This window comes from Sceloporus occidentalis, unplaced genomic scaffold (assembly GCF_023333645.1).
Source record: "Sceloporus occidentalis isolate IW3139 unplaced genomic scaffold, rSceOcc1.0.p SCAF_7, whole genome shotgun sequence".
NCBI lineage: Eukaryota > Metazoa > Chordata > Lepidosauria > Squamata > Phrynosomatidae > Sceloporus > Sceloporus occidentalis.
In genome coordinates, this window is record NW_028316987.1 from 72732404 (window position 1) to 72748442 (window position 16039).

A 16039-nucleotide genomic window follows, 5' to 3' on the forward strand; every position below is an offset into this window, starting at 1 on the left:
ACTTGTAGTTACCCTCTGCTGTACCCCAGTAGCTTTTTGAGTGCCTTTCAACCTGGGAGTGTCATCTTCTGGCACTATTTCTTATTACATATTGATTAATGTCTTCATGATAAATTACATTCAAAGGGGGTTTACTATGTCTCTTTCTGCACAGTACTAACAACTGCTAGTTATGATGTCACTGCCATTGTTTCTGAGATCCTCTGCCAGTGTCACCCCCACCATCACCACCACCACTACTCCTGCTGCTGCCCAGCAGTAGTTTGGCACAGTTAGTAAGACCCTACCGGCAGCACTGGTATCAGCAGCATAGCCTCTTACCTCACAGGAGCACATAATCCTACCACCATGGAAAGGTATTTCCATGGTAGCTATTCATTGGTAACTCTTAAAAGTTTGCTCTTCTAAGTATTTTCTTGGGTTACTTAAGAAGTCAGGTAGGTCATAAATATACCAAAGTTCTACAATGTGCCTTATGTTATATTGTTTTCATAGAATCATAGAGTTGGAAGAGACCGCAAGGGCCAGGAACTATGAAACATTGAAATACTTCAGTCTTCATTTTTATTTTTATAGTGCTCATAAATTCATCATCATAGTTCATCAGCATTTTTATACATAGCAGTACCACTGAGAATAACCTCATTTAAACGGTTGCTGTACCACAGGCAAGCTGAAAAGAAATCCCAAAACTAATTTACTTTCACTAGAAATTACAATTCCATAAATAGGAATGTCAAAAGATTTGGCAGGCAGTGTGCATAACATGTTTTATTAATTACTGATTCCTCGTTTGCTAGTTGCAATGAGAATGCTGAGAATTTTTTATTTTTACAGTGAATTCTGTCGTGGACTTGTCCTTGCAATGTAGTTTAATTTGTATTTCTTATTCATGACTTTTATTTCTTACATGTGGTAAAGAACCACAAAAACAATCTCACTAAATTTTGATTTTATTAAATCCTCATTGTTATATATCATAACCAACATGTACCCCTGAAGGTAGGGCACTAGATGAACTGATGGCTTTTTACTTTATATTTTCCCTCTGGGTCAGTGACCCACTGTGTCTCTCTGTTATCGGCTATCCTATTTAATTCCACATATGTTGATATATAGTGTGCCTCACTTTGGTTGGGTGTGCATGGACACACCCTGCCCCCATATCTTGTGGGAGAAAAATTTGGCCCAGGAAAATGTTAATAAATTATGTGAAATCTTGTTTTGTTCAACTAGTATTTTCTACTGGAACTGAAAGTTTACTAGTCCTCTCATAATCTCACTGTAACAATAATGGAATAGTATCTGCCATATCAGATCTTATACACAGAGCTGTGTTAATAAAAACAAAGTAATTTGAAAACATATTTTATGTGTTTGAAACAATAGTAGTTTGGATACACTCGGACCCAAAGAAATAGATTAAAGGTGGTTCTCTCAGTTACCTGGCTCTGCTTGGGACTGTATATGAAACCCACTAGATGCAGCCCTGTGCATACTAAACAGACAGAAAGAACATATTTGCACAGTTGAAGATTTTGCTTGTAATTCTGTCCAAAAGTATTACTCAGTCAGACTCAATAAGACTCCTGTTAAGTTACAAACAAAATTAATCAAATAATATTTTTTTGTCGTGGGGGGGGGGGATATATGCCATTTGGTTATATATAATCAGTAGTGCATGCAAGGGTCGGTGCAGAATTCAGTGTCTCAGTGAAAGCTGAAGTCTCTCCAAAGGATGAAGCAGAAAGCTATAGCACACTCTCCATTGATCCCTTATATGTCTGAGCTGCATTCAGCATAAAGTCAGCCCTCAACATTTGCTAGAGTTTGGGCAAAAGGAGAAAAACTGCAAACGTTGAAAAACTGCAAATAACCCAATAATAACTGTGATCTGCAGAGTCAGCCCACCATGGATGACTTAGAGGAGTCCGTACACCATTTTTAATAGGGATCTAACAAACCTCATTCACAGTTTCTCAAACTTGTGAGACTTTCAAACCCTTTTTAAAAGGCATAGGGGAGCAGAAGAAGTGGCAGGAAATAATCCATGAATAATCAAATCCGCAATGTGGAGGGCTGTACTTTTCTTTTTTCAGATGGTTCCCAGCTCTAGCAGCCTCCTTGCATGGCTCTTGTTTTCTCAGAATCTACGACTTAGTTCAGCATCAAGTCCACCTTGTCAAAGTCTGATTAAGATTAAATACATCAGCTTCTGAAAATGGTCAAATATTTTTACCAAATGCACAAACATATTTGCCCTCCCAAACTGAACAAAATACCTTCAACTTTATACCAAGCCAAACTATCTTATGTGGAAAGCTGCATTTGTGGGGGCCTTCCTTTTTGCATGTTCATTGTATTAATATTTAAAGGAGCAAGGGAGGTGTCTGTACAATATTAATTATACAATTTTAACTGTTATGTTTATATATGTTCACCGCCTTGGGTCCCATTTTGGGAGAAAGGCGGGATAAAAATAAATAAATAAATAAAACAAAATCTTTGCACTACCAGCATAGTGCCCTTTCAGTGTCTGGCTTCTGTTTATATGATTAAGGCTTGTAGGGAGCTTCTGTTCATTGGCATTTACCTCCTAGTAAAGGTGTTTTGGATTCTAGCCTAGGATTATATGGTGTTTAAATATTACACTGAACTATCACATGAATATTTCTATATTTCTAAAACTATGCACTCCAAAAGCTCTAATCAACAAAGCACATAATTTTGAAGGCATCTCAGGTGCTCTGATCGCTTCTGCCATCTGTCTTCTTAACAGTGTACCTATGCTTACAGCCCGTGAATGCAAAATATCAACTTCTATGGTATGATTTTTTAAAAAAGCAACACTTAGGTATCTGAATGCTCATTCCCAGGAAAATAACATATTTGGGGCATATTGAGTCTCTTTTCCAGCTTCTTCATATATATTAATTATGTGCTAAACTGTGCAAACAAATCTACAGTTGTTTTTAGCCTAAAATTGTTTCTCCCCCCAAAAAAACCCAACCTTATGAAGAAACTTTCTTTTTTCATCTTTTTTTTCAATTTCTTTAAATCAGTGGTTTACTATGAAATATTGACTGCCCCAGGAGCTATCAGACAGGTGCCAATTGAGCTGCTAGAATATTTGCAGATGTATACAGCAATGTCACTGTTCTTGTCTTGCTGTCTTAGGGCAGTTTTGACTTAAATGTGGGTGAGTGATGCAGGTATGTAGAGAAAGGGGATAAATCTGATAGCTTTACAGAATTGTTGTGAAAATTAATGACTAAAAGATGATAATATTATTGCTCATTCTAAAGCTTTATAAGTAGGGCTGTAGACTGATTGTTTTTTTAAAAGTGGGCAACCAATTATTGACAATATTACAATATTTTCTTTTTTTTTTTTAGACTTTGATTGAACATCCACCCAGATCTGTGGCTGCCCTTGTTACCCTAAATTTGTAGGGCTAGTAGAGCCTGCATTGGCAGCAGCAATCTAGCTTTAATTAGTTTGGGGAACATTCAAGTTGGTTATGCAAGAGGGGGGCAACAGGATTGCAGGATCCAGTATCAATCATTCCAGTAATAACTAATAGAGTTCCCATACTAGTAATAACTGTTAGAGCTCCCAAGTATGTGAAATTATAAGAACTGTAAAGTAATATAAAGAGCATACCCATGTAGGTAACCCATTTAACCAACTAACACAGAAAACTAACAAATGTGAGAGTGATATGAGCTAGCAGACCTAGAGGCTTAGGAGAGGGGGTGCAATTACCAATCCTGAAGGAAGAATCCATGGAAAGCTGGGAAATAGCCTTAGTCCATGAGGCTTGAGCAAGTATCTTTGGGAGATAGGCAGAGCGGACAAAAGAACTCAGACCAAGGCCTGAGGAAAACAGTTATGGTGCAAGCAGAGGGAAAGTTGACTTGAACAACTGCTGCAAAAAGGTTTTGGTTTTGGGGTAATATTTATAGACTTAATCCATGGGAAACCAAAAGTTTGATTACCTCTGACAGAACCTGGGAAGGCTTCACCTGGGAAGTGAAGAGTTTATTGAGATATTTGGGAAATAAGAAGGTTTTATTGTGATTGATGATGCTTCGTGGGCTTTACAACAGCTAGACAAGATCTGGATTGTCCAAAATGTGAGGACAGGCAGGTATTAGAGAACACATAAAAGATAAAAGGGGATTTTGGCTTTCTTTGATCTGGCAGAACTCATTTTTGGCTGTCAGTTTCAATCAAAAATGCTGGCTTGGGTCCTCTACCAGGAGAAAGACAGGATGTAAATTAATCAGATAGATAGATAGATAGATAGATAGATAGATAGATAGATAGATAGAGCAAAGCAAAGCAAAGCAAAGCAAAGCAAAGCAAAGCAGTGTGGTGCAGTACAGTGCAATCCAATAGATAATAATAAATCTGCAACTCCAGTATTTTTATTTCAATCTGGTCCTAGATTTTTTTTCCATACAGAAGAGATTCACATCAGCAAGACATAGACTTTCATATGATCGCTGCATAAAGTGTTGTGATTTATGATGAAAGATGGGTATAAATTAATGAACACAACCTTAGTGGAAACCATAGGCTCTTTGCAGTTTTCTTCATAAATGTCATGATTACATTATAACTGATAACATGGATTACTACAATGCCTGAAACATAATGCTGGAATAATCGTTTGTGATGTAGGTGTCCTTAAATTTTTACTGACCTTGGGAACAAATCGAATAAATGCCAACTCTCAAAGCAGATTTTTTAAATAAAAAAAACCCTACACACACATATCACAGTGTATTTCAGACACTTTCATTTATAATGGTCCTTCATCAGAGAAATCAGAAATCTCTGATTTTGTTGTGATTGCATTTATCATGCAGCTTCAGAGTGAATTTCAAAATTATCTCAAGCCTGTTGCTATTTTATTTCTTAGGGAATCTATATACAAAAGAGAAGAACAGCTAACATCAGGCTCACACTTTTTCCTTCCTGCCCTTCACTGTTTCTTTATAATGAAAAAATAAGTATTACATGACACCAGGATGTCTTTGAATCTTTTTGTACCTTTATCCTATGCTGGTAATCTGGATGGGGACCAAAAGGAGAAAGAACTTGTGAGCCTGAGGCTTATTTGGAATGTTCCATTGTTCTTGTGTATTTTAATACCCTTATCTATTCAGCAATTTTAGCTTATAGAATCAAGAGACTCTCACTCTCCCTTGTTGTCTCCCTATTTTATATGGTCATTTCAGAACCGTGGATCCATAATACATGTACTTATTTTTTTTTATAGTAATGTAATTAAGGTATTTTATATACCATTCAAAATGCAGTGTGCCCACACCATACTCAGGTGATCTATACGCAGCTTCAAGCTTACAGTGAAGCTGCGCAGCAGTAAAATATATGGCAAATGTACTGCCGCAAACACACACCCTATTGTTTTTAATGGGGTGGAATTCCCCTTTCACAGGGGGATCCGGACATTTCAGTTGGAAAAGATGTATCTTTTGTACTGTATAAAATTCCATGCATATTGATTGTTTATGATAAATAAATAATAAATCTTCAGTTTCCTCCAAATAGAGGCTGATGTTGAAATTGCTTTCATATGTCTAACTTAATTAATCCTATTAATCATCTTTGCAGCATTACATATCTTCCTGAATCATTCCACATCCTGCTATTATTGATGACCAGATATATAAGTATATTTGCAGCAATAATCAAATTTGTTACAAGGGTAACAAATATTATCTGGAAAAATACCATCCACATAGTATAAGAGTTGATTGTCTCTAATGAAATAGTTCACCAGACCTTTCAGTGTTCTCACTGTAGTGAATAATATTTTGTTTGTAAGTGAGGAAAACATAAACCCTCTTTCTCTCATTTTTCTCTTCAGACAAAACCTGTTGCATTTGCAGTCCGAACAAATGTTAGTTATAGTGCAGCCCATGATGATGATGTACCAGTCCCAGGAATGGCCATCTCATTTGAAGCGAAGGATTTCCTGCATGTTAAAGAAGTAAGATCATTTAAATTGCAATTGTGACAGCAATTGACTGACATACTATCCTTAATTACAATTTGTTGTTTTGTCTATCCTTGAAGCAATTGAACAAATCTTTATGGACAACAGAGTGTGTAAATCATAAACACAGCCTTTCCTCTAAAGGTGAATTTGCAGTGTGCTTTGAGATGTAAACATTCATGAAGATGGAACAAAAATGAGTAATGACATCTGATGCACATGCTGGGGACTAGTGGCATCACTAGGGTTAGTGTCACCCCCTCCTCCATTGACCTTCTCCAATTTCACACCATATAGAATTCTTACTAATCACTCCTGCATTCCCAGGCTCACACAGTATATATACACCCAACTTCTTCCAGGCAAAGCACTCTGAAGATGTCAGCCACAGATGCTATCGAAACGTCAAGAAGAAAATTTTCTAGAACATGGCCACATAGCCCGAAAAACCCACAAAAAAAAACCAATCCTTAGTCATGCTGTTTTGTACTAATGTTACTTGTAAATCATAATTCCAATATATCACTGAATGTAATGCTAATAGTTCTGACATAAACTACTAGCAAAATTAAAATTATACCTTCAAATTACAATATCATATGCACAACCTAAATGTACTTACATATACACATTAATTATTTGGTTAAAATGTGATGTTGTTAAAGAAAATTTTAAAAGAATAAAAAAATAAAATTTTGAAATTTGAAATTTTAATTTTGAAAAATTCTGGGGCAACTCCTTTCTCCTCTCACTGAGCTTTCCCCCCACTCCCACCATCTCTTAAAGCATTTTAAAGGGAAGCAGATGAATGCCACAGCCCATTTCTGCCAAAATGTAGGTCTTTGAGGAGCAGTGGTGTCACCTCCCTTTAGGGTGTCACCTGGTGCAGTCTGCATCCCCCGCACCCAATCAGTGATGCCCCTGCTGGTGACTTTCAAAAATTATAGCCAACTCTCACATCAATGCTATAATATCTTCGGCCTCAGTGGTCAAAGATGCAACGTAGTGTTCTTGTGGGTTTTTTTTGTTGTTGTTCTTACCACACAATTATATCTACAAAACATACGTTTGACACTTGTTTTTGTGTACCTAAATGCACCTTGATAGAGACAGATAAGATATAATGTCAGCAGAACGTGATTCAGTGGCTGAACTGTACAGGTTGAAACATCTGGATACTCTTTTAGACTAATGAGATTTTTTAATCACATGGATAGCAATCATTTAAAGCAAATATTTCATGTTCCATGAAATGATGTCTTAGCAATAGAATGAAATTCAAAAATCTTTAAAAAATTAGTATTAATTCTTCTGTATTTGTATGTATGCGTTCAAAGATATGGAGACAGTGAAATAGAGTGTAGTACATAGATTATTCCATAACCTGTTCTGTGATATGATGTGTATCATGTTACATTAAATAAATTTAAAATACTGATGAAATGTATAATGAGAAGCGCAATTTGAATGCAGAATGTGAATTTTTATGTATAGATTTCCCCCTGAATTATTAATTAAATACCTTATACTTTAAGTAATGCTGTCTGTGTGATGCATATGAAACAAATGTTCAATGAACAATACCAGAATCCTAAAAGTATTTCTGCCATGTAACATTCATCTGTTATGTAATTATTTTATATATTTATTTATTTTGCATAAATTTGAACAGGGAGTTGTAAATAAATAGCATGCAGCATTTCATCTGGGTGCAGGATATCTGGAAAGTGCTACAGGTTTGGCTTGGCTTTATTATTTAACCCAAAATGTATCCATTTGGTCTTTGAATTCAGTTTTCAAACACAAAAATTTAATTTAGAGATTTAATAAAGAATGCAATATTTCTGACCAGTTGAACAACTGGATAATGTTGTTAATCCATCTAACACACTATGCCCTATAGATTCCTTCCTTAGCAAGTAAATGCATAGGATGGACATTGTGACCATAGTGGCAGTGCTTTATGGGCAGAAATGTTTAAGATGGGGTGTGTAAAGTTGAAATTTCATTTCGACTATGTATAGTAGCTCATAGATCAAGTTAATTAAATTGGAAACATTTTATCAGAATAAATGAATTTTCATCTAATATTTGGCAGTGTTTTTTTTCCTAATAGATGATCCAGTCAGAGAGTCAGAAAAGAACTTTTGTAAAACTGTAGCAGATGTCTATACAGAAGTGAAATGTTTAAACAAGCATTTGCAATCAATTTGTACAGTAGTAATTAGAAAATAGAGTGCACAATCCAGCCCAGATTAACTACACCACATAAATGCTATTACCCATGTATAGTTCTTCCTCATTAGTATTAATGAAATTGTAAAGCATTTGAATAGCTGGAAAGCCCCTAAAATGCACCTATGACACCTAAAATTGTTTAGGCATTCCAGACATGGACAATACCTTTATGAGAACCACACACAAGCAGGGAATAATAAAATCTTGCAGAGGTTTTTACTGTGATCACTGTTAGAAAAACCAGATTTTAGGTGGGTGGGGGGAAGGACTTTCCTGGTTTCTTTCCCATCCCATTTTGTTAACTCTAATTGTGTTCAGCTAAAGAAGGTTATAGCTGCTTTTTCAGACCTTCCTCGGCAATACAGAGAGGAAGGGAGTAGAGGAGGTGAGCTGGAACTAATATGCCCAGATCCCTTTACTTCTGTAAAAAATAAATGCCTGAAAAAATCTCATGCCTTTCTAATTTTTCTGTTGAGCAGGGATGAATCTATTATGGTTTCTCCCATCCATTCCTTCCTTAATTTGTTGTCTGTTCCCCTTACCTGGTGTGTATGCCCTACCTGGAATCTCCACTCCACCCCACCCACCCCACCCCTGATCTGATGAGAGTAATAGGAGAGCACAACAGATTTTAAAGGGGCAGTAAAGCTTCATGGATTATAATCTAAGACAGGCTTTCAACTTTGTCTACACTCCTATTCATTTCCCTTCATCAATACAATTATTCACTTTGCTACATAGGTGAATTCTGAAATATTGTTGTAAATGTCAAATCACTCTCAGCTGTGCAAGGCATCTATTATACTGATGTCTCCCAAGTTACTTTATGTATAATTCTAATCCAAAGGCTCCAAAACAATTCTCTGTACATATTTTGTAATGGCTGGATTTGTAGTTTAAACCAGATGTGGAGAGAAGAAAATTCTGGATCTAATCTTGGGGGAATTCATAATATACTAGCAAAGATTGGTGTGGTGTTGTTCTCCTTCAAATCATTTCTGATTTATAGTGAACTGGCCTAAGGTAAACATCACAGGGTTTTCTTGGCAAGTTTCATCAGAGGGGGGTTGCCATTGCCATCCTCTTAGGCTGAGAGGCTGTGCCTTGCTCATGGTCATCCAGTGGTTTTCATGGCTGAGTGGATATTTGAATCCTGCTCTCCAGAGTCATAGTCCAACGCTCAACCCACTACACCATGCTCGCTCTCTGGAAAGATTACAGACACCCAATTATTTAACAATTGGTATTTGTGTGTTTTAAGTCAGCTTTGACTTACAGTGGCTGTATGCAGGAGAGATCTCCAAGAGTTCCAATTAGCAACAACCCTGCTGAAGTCTTGCTAACTCAGTGTTGTGGTCGCTTTATTTAATCAATCTATCTGTAATGTGGTCTTTTACAATGCCTATTCCCTTATATTTTTATGAGCAATAATTATCTTTTTCTATTAGTCATATCATCCCATGATATGTCCAAAGTACTATCATCCACCAAGGCATACCAGGTGCTGTACATTATATCTCAAAGAAAGGCAATGGCAAAATTATTTTGATTGTGTTGTATTTTGGCTGCCTTGCCCACAACTGCCCATCGACCTGGAAATTCCTTTAATTCTGTCTGTTTTTTTACATCATACTCTGACTGTTAAAAGACTACCCCACAAGCCTGAAAGCTATCCACTAGAGCTGTACACACTTGAGTACATCTAATTGAATTTGTGGGTCTTCTAAATAGGTATTACAGCACTGCACTGTAAATTATATATAGTTCATAAGAGAAGTATTATGATATGAAAGGGTAGGTATACCGGCTCTAGGTATTTGGCCACCCTAGAAATATTTTGGCACCCACTGTCACCCCTCATAATTATTTTCACCCCTTGATTTCCACTGTTTCGTTTGTTAAAGCTAAACATGACATAAAACTTAGGTTCCAGTCTCTCATCATAGTATTGAGAAAAACTTGTCGTAAGAATGCAACACAGTATTAAATGTAGTAGGCAAACATTCAAAATCAAATCAGTTTGTTTATTGTAAACAGTAAACTCAAGACGATTGGTGACTGGCGTTCCATATTGTGGCACCAAGGGTAATGTAGGTGGGCAGCGAGAGGAGAGGGGGCTGTTGACCTTGAGGTTACATTCAAGGCACATGCATAAGGCAGATGATGTACCATGTGACCATACCACGGACACAGGGGGCATGCATTCTACAAAGAAACCGTCATACGGTAGCTTGCTTTTACATCACTTGCTGTAATCAGTTTTCATTTTAATATTGTTTAATTACGCAAAAAAATACAAAAAAGCCACCGCACTGCCCCTAAATTTTGCTGTCCTAGGCACCTGCCTAGTTCGCCTATATGAGGGTAGGAAAAATGCATTGCCATTTAAATATTTGCATCTGTTTCTTTCTCTAGAAATTTAACAATGACTGGTGGATAGGACGGTTGGTAAAAGAAGGCTGTGAAATAGGATTCATTCCAAGTCCAGTCAAATTAGAAAATATGAGGCTGCAGCATGAACAAAAGGCTAAACAAGGAAAATTTTATTCCAGGTAATTTTTTGAAGTTCCTTTGAAGTCATATCTGAAATTTTTAAGATTTTAAGTTACAAAGCACAGATTAATGCTTTATAGTAACTATAACCGCCCCTCTGTTTTTGCAGACTTGGAATCTGTGTCACTTTGCGGGCAGCAAATGGAGAGGGACAAAATGGGATGTGCGCCTGCAGCGCATGCTGCCATTCAAGCCAATAGGCTTGAATATCAGCAATTTTCCATTTTTGCGGGGGGGGGGGGTTCAGAACGGATCCCCTGCAAAAACAGAGGGGTGACTGTATAAGGGTGGTTGGTTTTTTTAAAAAAAGGAAACCCTCAACTACCATTGAATGCTTACTATATGCTATCATTACTTGAGTGTGCAGTATGAACGTGATAGAAAAGGAATGGTGCCAGGCTTTTCGGATTTACCTCTGGTGTTCTGTCCCAGACTAACCCATCTATATGACATTTGTATGTTGACTGTAGCCATCTGCAAAGGAACTCTTGTGTATAACATAAACTGGTATCCATGCATAAGATAAATGTGTTGTGATTGCCTATGTCCCCTGTGCCTGAGTTGTAGACATGCAGACACTGAAGAGCAGGGCAGTCCAGGGATGAGGTGTTAGGGACAGCGGGCACATAGCTACACTTCTTTTGCATGTGAGTGCACTATATATGTGACTATAATTTGTTGTTGTTGTGTGCCTTCAAGTTGTTCCCAACTTACAGTAACCCTAAGATGAACTTGTCTTTGGGTTTTCTTGCCATAATTTGTTCAGAGAAGGTTTGCCACTGCCTTCATCTGAGGCTGAGAGCATGGGCCTTGTCCAAGGTCATTCAGTATGTTTTATGGCCGAGCTGAGAATCAAACTTTAGTCTCCAAAGTTGTAACATGATGCTCAAACCCCTCTGCTACACTGGCTCTCTAGCTATGATTAATTTGTGTATAATTTGTATCAAATCATTGTCCCACTGCTTCATGACACTCCTTTTTAGCATTAGGCTGCTCAGACAAATAGTAATAGTATTTGTAGCAATTATTGTATTGCCATTATTCCATAGTTTCATTTTTAGTATGCTTTAAATAATGTAAAATTGTTTTTGGTAGTGGCACAATATTATAGCATAATGTTGGTAGAATTTAATTCTACTTTCTGGTTTAAAGATATTATTATGATTACTTAGGCAATATTTTTACCTTAGGGTTGAGCTCTGGAAGAAGAGACTGGGAAAATGTTTCAGACTTACATGCTCTTCTTCTTCATTGTCTCTGGGACCCACACATATGGGTTGCTCTGCATGTGCACAGAGATCTTTGGAAGTTTCTAGAGCTGCATTTTGGCAGTAACCCTGCCCCCTTATTTGCACAAATATAAGCTGTGCATTTCTGCCAAAACCCAGTTCCTTTTTGTCTGTCATCACAGTTGGAAAGCATTTTGGAATTTTATACATCATCAGTTCCTCTTCTCTGGAGTCTTATGGCCCCAGAAAGGAAAAGGCATCTCGGCAGCTCTCCCACTGGGTGGTGAACACTTGCACCTTGCCTGTTCCCTTACTAGGAAACCCCTTCTACAAGAAATTAATGCCCATTCGGTGTGAGCAACAGTCACGTTGTAGACATTCCTGTCCCAGAACTGTGGTATGATGTCCCGTGGTCAAGATAACGTTCTTATTTTATTATAGACTGCATGTTTGGTCCCAATCAGATGGTGTAGAGTAATGCTTTCATTGTTCCTGGCATGACCCAACATCCTCAGCGAGTGTGCTATTCCCCATATGTGTAAATCACAGAGACTACAAAAAAGAAGACCAGGTTGCCTTCTAGTAACTGTGGTTGTTTGAATGGTTATCTGTGTTGCCCTCCTCCCCACTTCATGCCATCCCTTTACTCCAGGCCACTTGCTGATGGTCTTGGAACTGGATTTTGGTGGGAACATATGGCTTATATGCATGCAGCTGCAGGGCTGGGGTCATCAAATGCAGCTTTAGAAGCTTCCAGATATCTCCACACAAACACAGAATAACCCATGTGTGAGAGTACATATGATAATTCAAAGGACCACAGTTACAGGTAGGCAACCTGTTCTTTTCCTTACTCCTCACAGGGATTGGGGAGATAATAATTTTTAAATAAACACAAAACTTCTAGCTGTTCAGTTGCTCATCTGTTGAACAAGTGGGGAATGAGGGCAGAAGGCCTGCTCCAGAGAGCATTCTAGCTTTCCAGAGAAGGTTTTTGCTATGCATGTTCAAGAGGGAGAGAAGAACACTCAATTCTGGTGGAATATGATACATCCAGCAGTCTTAACTTTCTTACCTCTTTGTAATTTGTCATTATTTAAGTCAAGGAAAATTCTCGTGCAAGTAAACAAGAGTTAGCAAGAAGAGTGAATGTATATTTACTTTACTTTAGTAAATCAGGAGGAAACTCGTCGTCCAGTTTGGGTGATGTAGTACCTAGTTCCAGAAAGTCTACACCTCCTTCATCTGGTAAGTGGGTCATTTATCTTTTCATATTTACCTTGCATGTTGTAGTTTTCATATGACAAATCCTTCTTTCCAGTAAGGTAACAAACAATAATATTTTTTAGACAATTAACAGGCTTGTATTTCAGATAATTTTTAAAGGTTTGTTTAAGTAATTGCTGAAAACAAGGAACAGGGAGAAATGCATGCATGCACATCACCAAATTGCACCTGGGAACACATTGTGTGTAATAGGTTATTCTTTTCTGTTTCATGCATAATGATGGTGTGTATCATGGCATATTCCTTCTCTGATCATCTCTTGTTTAGAATAGTAGAGAAGAATTGGAGCCAGAGGTGGTGGCAGTGGCTGCTGAAATATAGCTCATATAGTCAAGGATATTCTCGCTCATTCAGATATTTGGGAAACTATAACTGAAAACGTGACTGCATACCTTGCTATAACCATGCCAGTAACAGTTATAGAAAGCCACACTGTTCTTATAAACACATGATTTTCTTATGTAGAACATGGAATTTTCTACCTCTAGATATGTGGATGGCCACTAAGCTATAAAAGGAGATTTACACAAAGCCTTTAGGATCATTGTCACCATGCCTCTGAATACCATTTCCTGGAGAACAATAGGACAAGAAGTCTAGCTTAGTTTTTTGTGGGGGTCTTTGGGCTAGAAGAGTTTATTCCTGATGTTTCACCAGCAGCTATGGCTGGCATCTTCAGAGAATGCTGATGTGGAAGAGAGTGGGGTAATTATACTGTTGGTTGAGAAGAAGTGATTTGCATGTTAATCTGTGTATGTTCTGTTGTTGAATGGCAAGGCCTATTTAATTAATGATCCATTGTCTGCTGGCTGGGTCTTGATTTTGGTGTTTTTCAGGACTGGTAGCCAAATTTTGTTTACTTTAAGGGTTTTTTCTTTCCTGTTGAAATTGTACGGGTGTTTATGGATTTCAGTGGCTCCCCTGTGCATTCTGACCTGATAGTTGTTGACATAGTCCAGAATTTCAGTGTTTTCAAACAGCATTTTATGCTCAGGATGGTTTATAACATTTTCTGCTATTACTGATTTTTTTGGCTGACCCAGTCAGCAGTGTCTCTCGTGATTTGTGTTTGAACACTGCGTTTGGTAGTCCCCATGTAGACTTGTCCGCAGCTGCATGGTATGCGGTAAACTCCTGTGGCTGTGACAGGGTATCTTCTGCCCACTAGCGCAGCATTTGCTGGATTTACTTGGTCGGTTTGTAGACTATTTGGAGGTTGTGTTTCCTCACCAGTTTCCCTTTCTGTCTGTGAATCCTTTGATGTATGGTAAAAATACCTCCTCTTTGGGTGGTTGTTTGTCTTCACTTCTATGAGTTTTTCTGGGTCTGGCAGCCCTTCTGATGTCTGAGCTGGAGTAACCATTAGCCTGTAGAGCCCAGAAGAAACATCCATCCTGGCCAAAGGAGGCAACTTTGTGGTTACCACCACCAGAATCCCAGTTGAAGATGTCATTACCCAGGTTGAATCCGCCCTCTGGTCTTTTTCCTAGTGTTCTAAAACAGGGTCCAGCTTTCAGTGCATCAGTTAACTTTGAGTTTCTTCTCCATTCATTTAGAGTGGAGCCTCTCCTTACGTGGGGGATCTGTTCCAGACACACACAAACACCCGTGTGAGGCAAATTCCACGTAAACACTAGCCCCTTTCAATAGAATGGGGCTTGTGCTTGTGGTGGTGCGGCACGTGCCCCAGAGGCCCACGCCCCATTCATTCAGTTGCAGCACAGCTTCCGCATAAAGTGGAAGCTGCGTATGGTACGCCCGTGTATGGAGCAGATGCACTGTATTTTCTTCATATGCATGGGATTCTTAAATTTTCATCAACACTTGGGACAGTTTTTAGTCTGCAACCCAGATCTGGTTGGGAGAAGATGCAGCCTGTACACTCATTAGATCCTTTTGGGAGTCTCCATATGGGACCATTGAGGAGTTGGCAATGAGTGGCATGCCCAGAACTGGGTGTCCATCAGACTCTGTTGGGGTGCCCTTATGGGACTGTGGTGGAGTGAACCAGTGATGGGGCAGGTGGCTGTGTCTCACTCCTAGGCAGTGGCTTCAGCCTGTATGCATTCCAACATCTATATATACCCAGGAGCGGAGCGGATTTGTTGAATGACATCAGTTTACCCTACGGGTGGGATGTGGGTTAGTTGGTTGTTCTCAGCTGGTTGGTATGTCAAACAGTAACTGGATTTGGACCCATTCTTGGGTCACCCTCTTCAGCTGTAACCAATAAAGTTGTGGTTTCTTTTATCAAATGACAGTTTGTGTCATTATTGCCAAGTGGAGACTCATTTGCTGCTGAGTTTGTGAATAGGATGCTGGAATGAAGAGTCTTTGATCTGATTCAACAGCACTTTTCTTCTGAGGTTTTGTAAATATTTTAGTCTGTCTCTGAGGTCTAAGAAAACGGGGTCATAAAATCACCAATCTTCTTAGTCCATGTTGTTAGTCACTAACCTAGTAAAATGGTTGCCTTATCACTGATACCTTGATTTATATGATTAAATTGATTGCTCCTGATGTGGTTTCTTGAGTTGTATCTTTTGCCATATTTTGCTAAGATGCTAAGATTTCTGAATAAGACTTGTTGTCTAATAGAGGAAGGAAGATTACTAATTTCCTGTTTGATCCACAAAATCTCTCAGAGGTTTTCAATATTTAGAGCATGTTGAAAACTTGTATAACTGTATTAATGTATAAATGT

At 38.2% G+C, this 16039-nt stretch overlaps 1 protein-coding gene across 7 annotated transcripts in view; it reads left to right on the forward strand.

Moving 5' to 3' along the window:
- CACNB2 (calcium voltage-gated channel auxiliary subunit beta 2) overlaps positions 1–16039 on the forward strand; it is a 172054-nt gene that overhangs the window by 127004 nt on the left and 29011 nt on the right. For all 7 annotated transcript variants that reach the window (XM_089533321.1, XM_089533327.1, XM_089533323.1 and 4 more), the window contains 3 exons: positions 5900–6022; positions 10682–10818; positions 13220–13296. In XM_089533321.1, the coding sequence (XP_089389447.1) occupies positions 5900–6022; positions 10682–10818; positions 13220–13296 (337 nt within the window). The remainder of the gene's footprint in view (positions 1–5899; positions 6023–10681; positions 10819–13219; positions 13297–16039) is intronic.